The 15097-nt window shown below is 44.5% G+C and overlaps 1 protein-coding gene across 1 annotated transcript in view; it reads left to right on the top strand.

The window, feature by feature from the left end:
• SDR39U1 (short chain dehydrogenase/reductase family 39U member 1) overlaps nucleotides 1–15097 on the top strand; it is a 71982-nt gene that overhangs the window by 35373 nt on the left and 21512 nt on the right. The window contains exon 5 of the mRNA XM_085642668.1: nucleotides 13901–14053. Coding sequence (XP_085498794.1) covers nucleotides 13901–14053 — 153 coding nt within the window. The remainder of the gene's footprint in view (nucleotides 1–13900; nucleotides 14054–15097) is intronic.

Below are 15097 nucleotides of genomic sequence, written 5' to 3'. Positions count from 1 at the left end.
CAGGAGCCCCCAAGAACAGCCCCCCACCATAACCCTCCCACGGCCTGGTCTGTGACCTGAAGAGGCGTACAAACAATATCTTCACAGTGGGTTTAGGAATACTGTGGTAAATATTCTTTTACCTGGACTGAATTTCATACGGAATCTTAAATAAAATAGCTCAGAATAATAAGAGGCAGAATCCGTGGTATAAGAGGTTTCTGAATGGGCTTTATTCCAAAATGGCCGACTCGAGTCGCGGCCTTCAGGTTCCGTCACCACGGGGGTTCAGGAAGTGAAGTACGATATTTTATTGACAGGAAATTGCTTTTATAGAACATACATTACAATGAAACAAATGTAGAAGGCGTAACTATTGATAAGAGAAACGATACTGTAAGTGCGTAACCGAAAGTGGGCGTAATAAGGAGTAAAAAGAAACATGATTGGTTATGATGTCATACATAGGTGGATCTATAAGATAATACTTGGCATAGATGCGCGCGCAGCAGCATGACGTGTAATTGACGTGCAACTAGGGGGTGAAGGGGACTTGACATTTAGCTCTACATGTGGAGACGAAAAGTCTGGGGGGTCAAGTCAACCTAATCCCAAATCATATCTAACATCCTATGTTTAAAGAACTATGTTATCCACAAGGAAGGACTCTGGGACAGAATCTATTCTATACTGACTGTGTGTGCGTGCACAAGCGTCTAAGTGTCTATATGAGATGCAAGGGGCAGGAAACTTTCCATGGCAACAGGGCTATGAATTACTTGCATGAGGACAGAGAGGCCGGGCCCTTTGCTCGGTAGCTTGAAGGAAATGTTTACCTAAACTACTAGACAGGAATGCATCGGCTGAGGAGCAAAGTAGATAATTCGAAGGTGAAATACAGCTTCTTGGCAGGCAGGCAAAACTGGCCGAGGCAGGCACCGTTAGCTGCACAGGAAGTAGGACAAAGTTCATGGATACAGATGCGAGCTCAAGCTGAAGCTGTCAGAGGCAGAGAGCAGGGAAAGGCTTGAGGACAGAATCGGGCCTACTTTGCCTGAACTGTAAAAATGGAGTAACTTAGCCATATAAAGTCGGTGGCCTTTCATACTTAGGAATCGAATATCCAGCCCATTAATGGCGGATCTGACAGAGGACATGTTGACGGTGGACGCACATTTGTTTGCGTCTTCGAAACTGCAACTGGAGGGAACATACATGTGTTTGTAACATGCACATAGAACCGTTGGGGTCCAAGATAGGGGACATAACTGATCAGGAAAATCCATATTTCCACATTCCCTCCTTGTCCCCTACTTGCCCATCAAGAGACATCAATCTTCATCAATCCATCGATTTGCTCATGGAGCATCATTTCTTCTTCTTTCTTCTTCCGGGATTTTGAGTGAAAACCTTGATGTGGAATACACGATGTGGCACACAGACCACAAATCGCTGGTCCACATTGCAGGCATAAGCAGCAACTGAATAGTATAAGAAGGCCAATACCTAGGAAGGATAGAACTCTCCATCCCCAGGCTGATATCACACTCCAAAACCACCCGGACCAAGTCCAAGTGCCTGGATTCTCGTGTATCTGGCTCACAATCTTATGAAGGCGTGTTATAGCTTTATATACAGATGGCGAATTTTCTGGTATGAATACGCAGCAGCTGGATCCGATGACCCTACAAGCTCCGCCCCTATCGGCCAAGATGACGTCAAGGACAAGACGATTTTGAAGAACAACAATTCTCATCACAGATTGCTCCTCTGTCAGATTGCCTAGGGCGGCTATAGTTTCATTCACTACAGCTTCAAGAGTCTTGGTTAGTCTACGTATCAGCTTACTATTTGAAATTGTACCTATATAGGGAAAGATACCTTTATTGAAATCTACATACTTGTCCCATGCCGTCTCAGTATAATCGACAACTGGGAGATCTCTTCGCTCTCTATTGTGTACTAAATGAACATTTCGGTAATAATCAGGAGGAGCTAGGAAAACAGGTGGCAAAAGGAATGCTATGTAACAGGTGCCATCCCAGTCTGGAGGTAGACCCATATATGCAGTCTGACCACATATGAAGTAGGAGTGGCGTGAAGCTCTAAATGAAGATTTGCCTTCATCACTAAATTCTACTGTAGTAGTGCATTTGCTATGGCCCATATGTATGGAACCAACTTTTCTTATACATAATTCACCCTTAACTGGAAATACTGACATGGTGGGCAGAATTAGCTCAACTTCGGATTCGACATTCAGAATCATGAGATTAGGTGTAAAATTACCTAATCTATATACTTCATTTTCTAGATCAGTTCCTGTTCTACTGGGGTGACCCTCCTTATCAGGGTAACAGACTTTGAATAAAACTATGTTCAGATTTCCCCATATCCAATGGTGTTGATAGACTGCTGTGTCTGAGTCTATGGAATTCATTAAACTAAACCATGCTCCACAGGAGCCATTATGTGTGAACGGATGTGGAAAGAAAGGCAGAACTCCTTTATTATTCTGATAGGGAGGGAGTCGGCCACACACCCAACAATTAGTGGCATTACTAGTCTGATGGGAATGATGTAACATACTAATGAAAGTGTTATTACGCAGCGCAAGTCTATAGGACAACTCATGTGGGGGTAGGTCACTAAAAGAATGTTCATCAGTTATATTGAAAACATGTTTAGAAACAGGATAATATATATGCAACAATATACTTGCAGTAATTATTATAAAACTCAAAAAAAACAAAATTAATAAAGTCACAATACAGTGGCTACGCAGTAATTTACAGTATTCATGTCGTTTCAACATTGTTCTCGATTGTTCATGATTCAGACCTAGGGGATACATGTCGGGGACAGATTCAACCGCTTCACCTTGGAGAGGACTTAAACAATCAAATCATCCGACGGCCTGGGTCTAAGTTTCAGTTTATAAAGGTCCTTGCTACTGGCCTCAGCCAAAGGTAGCTTTGAGTCAATGGGTGAAGACACACGAGGTGGGCTATTTATGTCCGAAGGAAGTCCATGAAATTTCTTGATATGACTTGAATGGATCCAACCCTTTCTTCCTTCGATCTTCACGGCTGTTCTTGTGGTAAGCAGGACTAATCTGGGCGCCTTCCACCTGGGCTCCAGCTGAGTCTTTCGGTCAAAGTTCCTCACGAGCACATAATCGCCTGGGATTACGTCATGGGGTTTCACCTCAGTGTTGTCAGGAAAGGCTGCAGCTACCTGTGAACGACAAGATTGTAGTGCAGACATCAAGGAAGCCAGGTAATCTGTCAGCATATTACAGTCAACATCAGTTATTTTACGGGGTATAGGCGTCCCCCACATATTCGGCGGTCTGCCAAAGATCACCTCATAAGGGGATAGCCCTGTTCGAGAGTGTGCTACCATTCTCATGTAAAAGAGTGCGACTGGTAAGGCTACTATCCAGTCAACACCTTTCTCCTCACATATTTTAGACAATCTGATTTTCAAAATTTGATTATGTCGTTCCACGAGACCTGCTGCCTCGGGGTGTCGGACACAATGAAACTTCCACTGATATCCCAGCAAAAGTGAAACATGTTTCATCAATTCGGATGAGAAAGGCTGGCCGTTATCTGAATATACAACACGTGGTAAACCGTACCGTGGGAAGAATTCTCGAACTAGCTGCTTGGCAGTGGTCGGGGCAGTGTAATCTGATACTGGGTATGCTTCAGTCCAACGGGAAAGAGCACAGACAACTACAAGAACATATTTGAATCCTCGACATCGTTCCATCTGGATGTAATCCATCTGGAGAACTTCAAAAGGGTGATCAGGAGGCTGAAATCCACCCTGCTCTACGGGAACACTTTTTCCTGGGTTAAACTGACAACATATCATACAGGTACGGACTTTTTGCTTGGCTGCTGCTCGTAAATGTTTGTTGAACCAAATGTGTTGGATGCTGTCTAGCATAGCTTTCTCTCCTAAATGCGCCGGACTATGAATCGTAGTTATGACCGCTTGGACCATTGAATCAGGAAGGAACCATACAGATTTCTCCTTTGTCACCCATCCTTGATCTGTCTGGATCCCTCCTAGTTCAGTCCATTTCTTTATTTCCTCTGCTGTGGCATGTGTCTGTATGTCAATTACGTCAAGTGCGGGATCCTTAATCGTCATACACTGTGTTGGTGTCGGAACTATTGGCTTTGTCATGTCGGATGTGCGGGTCTGAGCAGTCTGCTTAGCTGTTCTGTCAGCTAAATCATTGCCTTGAGAAATGATATCAGTAACCTTCGTGTGTGCTTTACATTTCATAATTGATATAGCAGTGGGTAGATGAATTGCGTCTAACAAAGCATGAATGAGGGACCCATGTTGTATGTGGGTGCCATGAGAAGTTAGATAACCTCTCTCTCGCCAAAGCACCCCGAAGTCATGTACGACTCCGAATGCATAACGTGAATCAGTGTATATGTTAACTTTCTTGCTGGTGGCTTGAATACAGGCTTGTGTCAGAGCAATAAGCTCTGCTGCTTGGGCTGACAAAGTATCTATACAGTTTGTTTCAATAACTTCAGTGTCTGTTGTGACTGCATACGCGGCCACTAAATCTCCTGTACTTGTTCTCATGCACGATCCATCTACATACAACGTCAGGTCTGGATCTAACAATGGAACGTCTGTTAAGTCTTGTCTGGGTTTCGTCTTTATTTCAATAACTTCAACACAATCATGAGCTAGTGGGTCTATTCCCATTACAGGTAAGAGTGTAGCAGGATTCAAGGTATTACAACGTCTGATTTCTATGTGTGGCTGAAACAATGTCAGTTCATATCCTGTAAGTCTAGCTACGGTCAAGTGTTGTGTTTGCGTTCGGTTCACAAGAACCTCTACTGCATGTGGTACTTGTACTGTCAACGGATGTCCTAACACTATGGCATCGCTTTGTCTGATTGCTAAAGCTGTTGCTGCCACTGATTTCAGGCACGCAGGCAAAGCCTGAGCTACGGGATCTAATGTACTGGAAAAATAAGCACATGGCTTGCGTGATCCTGCTTGTTCCTGAGTGAGTACTGACAAGGCAGTACCTTCACGTTCTGTAACAAAGAGTGTAAAATGTTTGCTGTAACATGGTGTCGCTAAAACAGGTGCTTGACATAGAGCTTTTTTTAAGCTTTCAAAAGCTAGTGTGTGTTCCTGAGTCCAAGGGAGGACAGTCGATGTGGCTGCCTCCTGTGTTGTCAACTGAATGAGTGGTTTTGCTATGAATGCATATTGAGGGATCCACTGCCTACAGTATGAAGTGAGGCCTATAAAAGCCCGCACCTCCTTTTGTGTCTTGGGTATTGGCATGTTAGCAATTAACTGGATGCGATCGGGTGTAAGCTGCCTTCCCTCCTTGGACAGCGAGTGACCAAGATAAATAACTCGCTGGACACAGAATTGCAGCTTAGAAGGGGATACCTTGTGCCCCTTTTCGGCTAGAAATTGTAAAACTGTCAGAGAAGCTTTTTCACATTCGGGTTCGCTTCGGGCGGTGATCAGCAGATCATCGACATATTGAAGCAGTGTAGTGCAAGCTGGCATGTGTATACTGTCAAGTTCTCGTTTCAGTGCTTGGCTATAGATGCTGGGACTTTCTGTAAATCCTTGAGGAGCGCGGGTGAATTTAAAGCTTCGTCCATTCAAACTAAATCCGAACAGATATTGGCTTTCCGGATCTATTGGGACGCTGAAAAAGGCATTCTTGAGATCAATTACTGTAAAGAACGTTGCTCGTGAATCAATAGCTGTCAATAATGATGAGATATCGGGGACCACAGGAAATTGTGGCACAATGCATTTGTTTAGTTCGCGCAAATCAATAACCAATCGATATACTGGCGGAGCAGTAGGATCAGTTCGTTTAAGAATCGGAATTATCGGTGAATTACATACATTGGAGTCGGTTTCCACAACCACTCCTTGGGCAATAAGCTCGTCAATGATTTTCAGTAAAGCCGCTACATTATCTTGCGGTAACTTGTATTGTCGCATTCGTGGTAGCACCACTCCTGCCTTTAATGTGACTCGATATGGTGTAATGTTCATGCAACCAACATCAGTAGGGCCTTGTGCCCATAGATGTGCGGGTAAAATCTGTAGTCGGGGATCCATGTCTCTGGACACATAATGACCTTTAAAATCACGTAAAAACAATCTTACTCCTTCCGGAGAACAACAGATAATAGCCCCTAGGGCTTTCAATGTCTTTATACCTAACAAGTTTTCTGGACATGATTTGGTAAGCAATAAATCAGTAGTTCGTGTCAAGGGACCAATCGTAAGTGGAAGTGGCTGTGATACTTCATTAACAATAGGCTTTCCTGAAAAACCAAGGGAAACATTTTGAGAGCCTGAGAGGGGTGCCCCTGGAACTTCACTACGTTTTATTGTTGTTCGACTTGCCCCTGTATCAAGTAAAAATTTTCTGTCTTGACCTAATAATTCACTATGCACATAAGGTCCTTCTTGATCTACTGGGATCTCAATAAGGGGTAAGTCAACTTCCCTCTCTAGGCTGGTTCATGTGTAACGTTGATACTCAGGATATTCGTACTGTGCGGTCTGATACATTTGTCGTGTTGTTGTTTGTGTGGCAGCAGCAGGCAACGGTGGTGCAGCTGGCACAAACTGTATGGGCTGTTGTGAGGCTGGCATAGACTGTTGCTGAGCTGGCATGGACTGTGCATGCTGTGAAGCTCCTTGTTCATTCTGATCCTGTCTGAATGGTCGTGGTCTCTCTTTGGCAATACCTATGGCTATATTACGCTTCAGAACTTGACAATCGTGTACATAATGGCCTAGTTGTTTACAGTAATTGCATGTTCCTTTTACAGGAACTGCGGAATCTCCGGAATGTGTCACACCCTTTTTGTGACCATCCGCTGGTACTGTCTGGGAAACTAGCATTTTCATTTTAGTATCCTTCATACGTCTTTGTTCGTGTTCTTGTTCATCTCTAATTCTATTGTGATGATACTGTAACATTTGTAGCATTTGTGACGGTGTGTTACTCTGCCAGGTACTCTCGAATTTCAATATTCTATTCTTCACTGGAGGCAATGCATTTTCCACTAGTTTTGTCACAAATAAATGTGGGTAGGACTCACTATTTGGTTTTATACCACTATTTATACCAAAACATTTTTCAAATCGGGCATAATAATCACTTGTGTCTTCATCATGCTTTTGTTTACAGGCTGAGATTGCACCCCAATCTTCCTTTTTCGTAGTTAATAAACGTGGCAGTACTTGTACTAGTAAACCTGGTAATGCTTTAACTTTATCCCCGAGCCCTGAACCTGCAGTTCGGGCCTTTTCTTCTGCTTCTAATTCTGTCCAATCTATCTTTTGATCTCCCACTTCCCACTCTTTTTCCTTAAGTTTTTCATAAATGCCAGCAGGCATTAGCACCTTTAATATCGTCATAATGTCAGGATAGGTATACTCTCCCATCAGTAACATGTCTTTAATTTCTCGGTGAAAACCCGCTGGGTCTTTGTCATGACTGGGTACCACTTTCTTCATTTCTAACAATTCGATTTTTGTTATGGGTGTATATACAAATACACGGTGAAAATTATTGTCTTCGCCTTTTACTGGGTGCACTTCTCGTAAGGGATTCTGTCTATCCATGTAGTACGGCATTCTTTCCTTGTTGGGGATCGAGAAAGGATCTGGACTTACAAAAAGAACGTACTGTTTACGTGACACTAATATTTCTTTAATTAACTTGTTACCAGAACCTCTCCATCTATTCGCAAGTAGTTCAGTTAATATATCAGGTAAGGGACCAGGATCAGCATGTTGGTTCTTATATAATATAAGAAGTTGCTGAATCATATAGATTCCAGCTAAACGTTGTTCATCTGGACTGAGGTTTAAAAACGTGTGTGCTACTGTCTCATCACCATATTTTCCAGGACTGTCAATCCAATGAACAGCTGACCTTGCTAATTCTTGCTCATCCATAGAATCGAGGAGGTGATAACCCCTTCGTTCTCGTAGTATTTTGTCTGCGGCTTGAAACAAATGTTCAGGTGACTTCAGATTTATTATAGGCGTCGGATACGTTCTGCTATTGTTTGGACATACAGAGTGTATCGGATCAGAAAAACATCTAGTATTATTACAGGTTCTTCCTCTGCCTACATAGGCTATGGTGTCTGACTGTCTTACGGAATCCCCTGATTCGGACGCTTCATCTTGCTCAAACTCGTCTGTTTCCAATCTTTCTTCATGTATACGTTCTACTTCTTTCCTAATTTTTCGGCACATGGCTACTATACTTCCTTGTTTATCATGTCTTCCGTCTGATATATTCTGACTCCATTTAGTAAGAGTTTGCATTATTCCCGGGTCTACCCCCGGTCGGTCTTGATTTCTGATCACACAATTTACAAGAAAACGTAACAATTCTCCCTGTATCTCTACTTTCTGATATTCCATAGCTCTGTTAATGCATTCAGGATCTTTCCCTGTTTGGACAAAATGATATATGCTATCTAAATGCATAGCCATTCCTGGTAGCTTCCCTAAAAACGATGCAGCTCGTCTAACACGTAACGATGCTAGAACCATTTCGTCCTCTTTGCCGGGCACCGGATCATATCTACAATCTATCATAAGATCCTTAAGCATACGGGTATTTATAAGTTTGGGCGTACGTGCATGTACTGATTCTTGAAAAGAAAATTTACTCACTCGGGGTGGCGTGGAATGAATGCTAGTAGCACCTCCAGTAGCCCCCTCTAGGGTACCGGACGTGAAAGGATTCGTTGAACGTGCTACAGCCACTACAGGCGTGGACACAACTGCAGAATCAGTTGCGGGGACAGATGCGGAAACAGATGTGCTTGCCGAAACTTGTGTCGGGACTTGTGTCGGAGCTTGCTGTGGCACAGGGACAGATACCTGATCTTGACGTTGAACCCCCCCAGCAGACGGTCTATGTGGTGCGGGGTTAGCATACTCTGGAGCTGCGTCATCTAGATAGGAGGAGAGAAAAATATCTTCTGCGGTTCTGGGATGTCCTTTAGGATGTACCTTTATCGGAAACAATGGGGGTGGCAAGTCTTTTGGTATCTCCGTAGTAGCCTTAGGTAATCCTTCGGCCAGAAGGGGATACATACCTGTCCTAAAAGCATTTCTTTGTCTCTCTGTTTGTTCTGCTTGTACTCGTGTACCTTCTTCAATCAACAGATTTTCTCGAACCTTATTTGCACTTTCTTTACTTCTCTCTTCCTGTCTTAGCGCTTTTTCGGTGCGCCTATGCGATTCTTTACGCCATAACTCAACAGCGTCTTTCTGTGACTGTCTAGCTTTCCTCTTCCACAACTCTTCTTCTACTTTCATAATACATTCTGCATCCCAGGTCCCAGCGACGGGCCATCTCTGACTTTCTGGTAACTCTTTGGTGTAGTCCACCCATAGATCAAGGAATAATATGGCGTCTAAGCCATGCTTGTGATACATGAAGTGCCCTGGAGTGTCCCTAGGAGGAATAGGAACTGCTTCTTCAAGCACCCCTTTTCTAGTAGTAATCTGTCTTAACTTCGAAAAGAGCGGCATATTGACAACTGATCTGATACTTAATCTTGAACGCACTTAATACGGAAAACACAATAATGAACAATGAACAATGAACAATCATTCATACCACAATATGCAGGACATTTTTAACACATTAAACATTGAACATTTAACATTTTGACCTTTAAAAATGACCACCAATGATGATAGTCTGCATAACTAATCACCAAGCAGAATTCTTGACAACAACTAAATACTTCGGAATACTTGATATACTGCTAAACAGTACATATACACTGCTAAACAGTGCAGACCGGATTTGTGTACCCAAATCCGTCTTGACTGGCACAACCTATGTGCACGTCAGAACGCCTCCCCGGCGATGGTACTCACCGGGTAGCTCAAAACGAAAGGCCTCGGAGAATGAACTGGACTCGACAACTGTGGACATCGGACCCTCTGGACATCGGGACTTCGAAAACCTGGTGGGCCTCTGTATACCTCGGATCTTGCTCTCTCAGCTAGGCTCTGGTCGGGATACTTCGCACTTCTCACCGCCTCGTCTGGGTTGATCGCAGCCTCAGTCGCCCCCGCTTGACCGGAGGGAGCTACAGGAAATCCTGCTGGTACGCGTTATGGTCCGTCCAGCTGTGGCAGGAGACCGGGCCTGCAACGCACCGCCGGCGCGTGAGATGAGAAAGTGTCCCTATTCGGGCGCCAATTATGTGGTAAATATTCTTTTACCTGGACTGAATTTCATACGGAATCTTAAATAAAATAGCTCAGAATAATAAGAGGCAGAATCCGTGGTATAAGAGGTTTCTGAATGGGCTTTATTCCAAAATGGCCGACTCGAGTCGCGGCCTTCAGGTTCCGTCACCACGGGGGTTCAGGAAGTGAAGTACGATATTTTATTGACAGGAAATTGCTTTTATAGAACATACATTACAATGAAACAAATGTAGAAGGCGTAACTATTGATAAGAGAAACGATACTGTAAGTGCGTAACCGAAAGTGGGCGTAATAAGGAGTAAAAAGAAACATGATTGGTTATGATGTCATACATAGGTGGATCTATAAGATAATACTTGGCATAGATGCGCGCGCAGCAGCATGACGTGTAATTGACGTGCAACTAGGGGGTGAAGGGGACTTGACATTTAGCTCTACATGTGGAGACGAAAAGTCTGGGGGGTCAAGTCAACCTAATCCCAAATCATATCTAACATCCTATGTTTAAAGAACTATGTTATCCACAAGGAAGGACTCTCGGACAGAATCTATTCTATACTGACTGTGTGTGCGTGCACAAGCGTCTAAGTGTCTATATGAGATGCAAGGGGCAGGAAACTTTCCATGGCAACAGGGCTATGAATTACTTGCATGAGGACAGAGAGGCCGGGCCCTTTGCTCGGTAGCTTGAAGGAAATGTTTACCTAAACTACTAGACAGGAATGCATCGGCTGAGGAGCAAAGTAGATAATTCGAAGGTGAAATACAGCTTCTTGGCAGGCAGGCAAAACTGGCCGAGGCAGGCACCGTTAGCTGCACAGGAAGTAGGACAAAGTTCATGGATACAGATGCGAGCTCAAGCTGAAGCTGTCAGAGGCAGAGAGCAGGGAAAGGCTTGAGGACAGAATCGGGCCTACTTTGCCTGAACTGTAAAAATGGAGTAACTTAGCCATATAAAGTCGGTGGCCTTTCATACTTAGGAATCGAATATCCAGCCCATTAATGGCGGATCTGACAGAGGACATGTTGACGGTGGACGCACATTTGTTTGCGTCTTCGAAACTGCAACTGGAGGGAACATACATGTGTTTGTAACATGCACATAGAACCGTTGGGGTCCAAGATAGGGGACATAACTGATCAGGAAAATCCATATTTCCACAGGGAGATGGTGGCAGGAGCCCCCAAGAACAGCCCCCCCACCCTAACCCTCCCACGGCCTGGTCTGTGACTTGAAGAGGCGTACAAACAATATCTTCACAGTGGGTTTAGGAATACTGTCCATGCCTGGGAGATGCACGTAAAGCGGTGGTGGCAGGAGCCCCCAAAAACAGCCCCCCCACCCTAACCCTCCCACGGCCTGGTCTGTGACTTGAAGAGGCGTACAAATAATATCTTCATAGTGGGTTTAGGAATACTCTCCATGCCTGGGAGATGCACGTAAAGCGATGGTGGCAGGAGCCACCAACAACACCCCCCCCCCTCACCCTAACCCTCCCACGGCCTGGTCTGTGACTTGAAGAGGCGTACAAACAATATCTTCATAGTGGGTATAAAAATACTGTCCATGCCTGGGAGATGCACGTAAAGCGATGGTGGCAGGAGCCCACATTTTCTGAAACAGTGGTATGGCTAGACCGTTTTTTTTGTGTCTGGGGGAGGATAGTCCCTTACCCCTTTTGTACAAGGTTCAGATGTATGTGAACCCCAGATGCTTTTGTTGACATGCCATCTGCAGGCCGTGTACATGTATTTGCAGTGAGTGTGCAGCACATGCATGGTGGTAGGCCTGTGTCTGGTGAGAGTCTGAGTACTGTAACCAGTGGGTTCCAGAGAAGTGTCCCGAGTCAAATTGTTAAGTTCGATCTGTTGATTCTGGGGTTTAACCTACTAAGGCATTAGAGTGAGCACTTGAAAGGTGTATTGAATGTGAACTAATTCAGGACTTTTAGAGCGGGGGTGCAGTCTATAAGGAGTATAGTGAGCGCTTAATGACTGGTTGCTTGTAAATGTTTACCATTTCATATATTATTTGGCAGATTTCAGGTAGATCCTATAATTCAACTTCCTAGAAGAGTATGTAGTGATGGCATGAAATATACCGGAATATTCTGTTCCATATGGAACTACATAGAGCTGATTAGTTTTGTCTTTTAGCGGTCCACCCCATTCCGCAGACCGCCTTGGCCAGCCGAGTGACGGGGCGGAGTCCTGTGCACCATCCGTCTTTTCCTGCCTCCACCCTTGGCCCTGATATCTCCGTGTTTGTGGTCATTGGTAGGAGTGGGGTCCGTCTTGGAAGGTCGAGTCTGGTGGCTGAGTTCTGAATGTTCTCTTGTCTACATTGGATTATGGGACATGTACATTACCTGGGTCATTCCAGTGTTTTCACAAACTCCCCCAATTTCTGCAGTCTGTTGCAGCTCACCTTCTGATTTGAGGACTTTAGTTCTACCTTAAGGGGCAGGTTTTGGCTCCCGCGTTCTATACAAAGCATATTTAAGGTTCTGTGTTTCTCTCACACATATTACTACTCCTAGGGACCTCTTGCGTTAGTGTCTAAATGTGTTTAACTTCATAACTTCTCCCTCAGAGCTGCACCAAACAAAACAAACACAGCAGGTAGTTTTCCATTTCTAGATGTGTAACTCGGTATAAGTGCCTAACTGAGAACAAGAGGATATTTAAACAAACAAAACAAAATAATAATACCTTAGTCCAGTAATAAGCCTGCTACCGTCTCCAGCACCCCTTACTCGATAATCCATTTCTCACCATTCTGAAACAAGTCAAAACGTATCTGTGCCTTAGAAACCATGTCAGCTGAATCACTGAGGTGTACCCGTAGTTCCTCCATTCAACTACATCTGCCTCGGACCAAGCCAGACACGTCTTCACCAAACCTCAATTTCCAAATTAAGAACTCAACTCGTCAAACACAGTAGATGCCCTTAATCACCCCAGACCGCCCGCCAGGACATGTTCCACTCAGCAGTTCCTCTCATTGGCCATCAGGCTTCAAAGCAAGAACTCCCCAACTGAGGCATAAGGGCAGCTCTTCACTTACACACAGACACTTGAACCAAGAGGTCTTTACCTGAGCTCAAGAAGGTGCTCCTCACAGACCCGCCGGCTCCCAGTCACGGATTCTACAACTCCACCTAGGCGTAGCTCTACGCTCTTCTTCAGACTCTTAACCAATTTTTCCTCCTGCAAACTGAGAGAACAATCCCTTTGGACCAACCATGAAGCTCCCAACAGGACTTCTTTTCCTGAAAAAAAAGAAACTAAGTTAGCATCCCTTCCTCCCATAGGCGTTCTCCAGAGCACCACCTTCAGGCTACAGGCACGCATCCCACATTGTCACTTGGGTCATGATGCTGGGCTAAACGAGATGCTACCCGAGCAGATAAAGCGCGTTCCCTGACATTTTTGTTTGCGTATTCTAGAGTGTATTTACTTTGCGGCAGAATGGATCAGCCCTGTCGGATTGATCAACAATCCAGTGTGTTCCAGCAAACATTTTGACCCAAACCCACGCTTATTTTAGTGGGCGATGCCTGTCGCCATGTTGCATCCCTAGCATTGCCATATTAACATGCGCTACTTTTCATCTTTCCTCCCCAGGTTACTACCCACCCAGCCCGACAGCAGAGTATACAGAGGACAGCCCTGGTGGAGACTCGGATTTCCTCTCCTGCCTGGTCAGGGACTGGGAGGCCACCGCAAGACTACCGGCAGACCTAAAATGCCCTACACGACAGGTGGTGGTGCGGTCTGGTGAGTGGTGAATGGATAGAAGGAAAGTAAAAACATGAATATATGTGGGAGGGGCTCAGAAAGAAGGACAGAAGTTGGACCGGAGAGAGAAATGCAAGGTTGCTCAATTCACTGGGCTCTTGCCGCCTTTGGGTGCCTTGGGGTACGGCCTCTTGTCTGCAGTTTGTAGGTTGGTGGGTTGGGTAAACACACCCAACTGGAACAAGGAAACCATTGAATAAGAATCAAGCGAATGAGTGACTGATAAGCCTCCCAGTGGTTGCAGTGGGCGAACTCTAAACCCTGGTAAGTTCTCGGTAAGCCCACAATAGGTCTTTTGCATTCTTGGTAGGCTCGACGTAAAAATAACCAAGTTTCCTAAAATCCTCTATCTTGAAAAGATTGACCAATGTTAAAGTCAAACACAGCTGCTTGTCAAAAGAGGCAGCTCGTGTATTTGAATAAAGAACTCAAATGTGGACATAATATTTTGACAGTGCGCTCATAGTCCAGTTTTTCAGACTCCGCTCCGCACACAATGCAGCAAGGTCAGAAATAGGTAGCCGGAGCCTCCTTTGGAGCTTCCGTTTAGCTTGGAAGAGAAGGTACCTTAAATTGGTAACCGAGATTTGAGCTTCAAGGCTTCTCTTTACCAAAGGAAAGGGGCATAGTGATTGATCGTGCAACAGGTGCGATTGCACCAGGGCCTAAAGGTGTGAGGGACTCACTGCACCCCCATTCTTACATTCTATTTTACTACCAAACCTAGGGGTGTGAGGCTGCTTGCATTATGGTCCCTGGACCTTTGCTGTGCCACTGCAAAGCTGCTACAGGTCAAAAACATTATATATAAATGAAGGAATGTCGAAAGAAGTAGCTTCAAGTTAAACTTATTTAATTAAAAACTAGTATCTGGAGGAGAGAAAAAAATACAAAGAAAAACATCCCAATAAAACCTGCAATGATTGACAGTTCTGAAGAGTTACAGCTCGTGCCACAGTAAAGTTTGCGTCCTTAGTTCTAGAACTTTTAGCATAGAATGAGTTTGTGATGTTAAAATACCAA

The sequence above is a fragment of the Triturus cristatus genome, chromosome 1_1 (assembly GCF_964204655.1).
Source record: "Triturus cristatus chromosome 1_1, aTriCri1.1, whole genome shotgun sequence".
NCBI classification, from domain to species: Eukaryota; Metazoa; Chordata; class Amphibia; order Caudata; family Salamandridae; genus Triturus; species Triturus cristatus.
This window is presented reverse-complemented; position numbering and strand designations above follow the sequence as displayed.